This window comes from Alosa alosa, chromosome 15 (genome assembly GCF_017589495.1).
Source record: "Alosa alosa isolate M-15738 ecotype Scorff River chromosome 15, AALO_Geno_1.1, whole genome shotgun sequence".
NCBI lineage: Eukaryota > Metazoa > Chordata > Actinopteri > Clupeiformes > Clupeidae > Alosa > Alosa alosa.
The window spans coordinates 18722741-18725106 of record NC_063203.1 but is presented as its reverse complement, the minus strand read 5'-3'; the positions used below and the strand labels follow the sequence as shown (position 1 = coordinate 18725106).

Here is a 2366-nt window from a genome sequence, read left to right as displayed (position 1 = left end):
TTTTGTGGTATTTCAAGTTTAAGCATTCAAGTTCATGCATCTCTCTAGTTTAAAATCCGAGAAAAAAATCAGAGAATTTAGACATTTTAATAATTAAATATTGTGTATCATCAGTTTTATATGTCATTATGCCTGTGATAGCTTACAAGGCATTTACAATTAACTCTTACATTAATATCTTCAATGTCTCAATATTTTTTTACAGTTGGAGCACTGGAGGAAACTTAATTATGGGGGACGTCTCAAATGCATCACTGAAAGAAATTATATTACAGACTGGTTTCTCAAATGTGTCCTCAGTTTTAATTTTGCAAGGCTTCAATCTGCCTTCTGCCAGTGTTATTCCTGCCTTTCTATTTGCCAGTCTGAATTATATGCTCATTCTCTTCTGCAACCTTGTACTCCTCCTCACCATTCTCTTAAACAAGAGCCTCCATCAGCCAATGTACTTGTTGCTGCTGAACTTACCCATCAATGATATTATAGGCTCTACTGCTCTTTTTCCACAGGTTATAAATGAATTGCTGTTTGACTCTAGGCGTATATCATACGTTGCCTGTATTATCCAGGCTTTTCTTATTCATATCTATGGAGCAGGCTCTGTGTTCATATTGACTGCCATGGCTTATGACCGATATGTTGCTATATGCTGTCCATTACGATATGGAACAATTATGAGTAATGCTCATGTTATAAGAATAATTACGTTGGTGTGGCTTTGTAACTTGCTTTTGATTGGTTGTCTGTTTTTCCTTCTTTTAAGATTGCCACGCTGTGGCTCCCAAATGTCACATTCTTACTGTGACAATCCCTCACTTCTTAGGCTTGTCTGTGCTGACACAACTATTAACAACATTTATGGGCTGGCATTGGTAGCAATAACACAAGTGGTAGCTCTTGCAATCATTTTCATCACGTACATTCAGATCCTTGTTGCTTGTTTCAGAAGTAAAAGGGCAGATACAAAAACCAAAGCTCTACAGACTTGTGCAACACATTTAATTGTGTTTCTGCTTTTGGAATGCTTGGGTCTTTTTACAATTATTTCTTACAGGATACCAAATCTTTCCCCTCAAACAAGACGATTCATTGGTGTTTTAACTATGGTATTTCCTCCCACTTTAAACCCAATTATTTATGGCCTAAAGACTAAAGAAATCAAAGACAAAACCTTTAATTTTTTTAGGACTAAAATTCTCCCAGGTAAGGGTTGAGCACTGATGAATTTGTAATGCTGCTACACAATCGCATGTGACAATATTTCAATGTTAATAAATTAATGTCAAAATATAGGAAGATAAAGTAATTATGACCCATGCAATCCTAAGAAATAGCCTATACTGTCTACTCACAGATGATTTATTAATTCAGCTCCCATATGCAAGCACATATATTTTTCTTCTCATTTTAATTCTGCAAAATTCATCTTGATTTGTGAAAGAAATCTATTAATATATGTATATGGTCATGTTGTGATACAGTAGAGGAGAGCCTTAATTTGTTTGTGCCTGTGGGATATAAAGTGTACATCTGTAAACTAACCATAGTTAACTTATTTTAACTTATTAAAACATTGTTCTGAGCATTTGCTTAGTATCATTTTTATACACTGCCCAGCCAAGTCGCCAACTGTAAGATTTAATTGGGTTGCATTTCACTATGATTTTGGCACACTTTCATGCGTTCACTATGGCATTTCATTTTGACAACCCCATACAGCCTGACAATATTTGTTTTTGTCCAGAGTTGCATTATGTTTTGCTAACATTTTGCATTAATGACAGGAGTCTTCTTGACCCACCACATAAAAGTTTTTTCAGCATATTCCACAGACTTTCAATACTCAATAGGGTTCAAGTCAGGACTCTGTGGTGGCAATTCATCTTGAAAATGATTCCTCCCCCGAACCACTCTTTCATAGTTGGAGGCAGATGAATCCTGGCATTATCATCCTGCAATATGCCAATGCAATCGAGGAAGAACAGATTGAAGCAACTTACACGATTACCAATCAGAAATACTTTATTTATCCTGAAGGAAATTTGACTGTCACAACAGCACCGTCCTGTAAAAGCAAACAAACATAGACGTCAACGTGAAATAAGTTAAAAAGAAGGGAAAAATTAAAATGTTGCATCACTGCAGCAAAGAGGTGAATAATTGTAGTGTTTGATGGGCATTGGAAGGAATTACCTTCTGTGTAACATGGTAGATTAGCCTGCCACTGAAGGTGGTATTCAGCTGAACAAGCCAACATTGCTTCCACAGGCTTTGTGCAGTGGGTACTATACTTGATGGATTTCAACACACACCTTGGGGCAAAAAAAGTCATCGGACTGGAACCTAAAAGCTGTGTGGCCATAAGA

General features: G+C 36.4%; 1 protein-coding gene across 1 annotated transcript; it reads left to right on the top strand.

The window, feature by feature from the left end:
• The first annotated feature begins 230 nt into the window (after window positions 1-230).
• LOC125308675 (olfactory receptor 52Z1-like) lies at window positions 231-2156 on the top strand. The gene is made up of 2 exons (XM_048265236.1): window positions 231-1164; window positions 2101-2156. Exons 1-2 carry the CDS (start codon window positions 231-233, stop codon window positions 2154-2156), a joined length of 990 nt encoding a protein of 329 aa, XP_048121193.1.
• Window positions 2157-2366: the final 210 nt, after the last annotated feature.

What these genes read in the sequence shown, in the direction of transcription:
- LOC125308675 (XM_048265236.1), top strand. Translation starts at nt 231, where the DNA reads ATGGGGGACGTCTCAAATGCATCACTGAAAGAAATTATATTACAGACT. An exon ending in AAAGACTAAAGAAATCAAAG is followed by an intron (nt 1,165 to 2,100) that starts ACAAAACCTTTA and finishes CGTCAACGTGAA; the next exon opens with ATAAGTTAAAAAGAAGGGAA.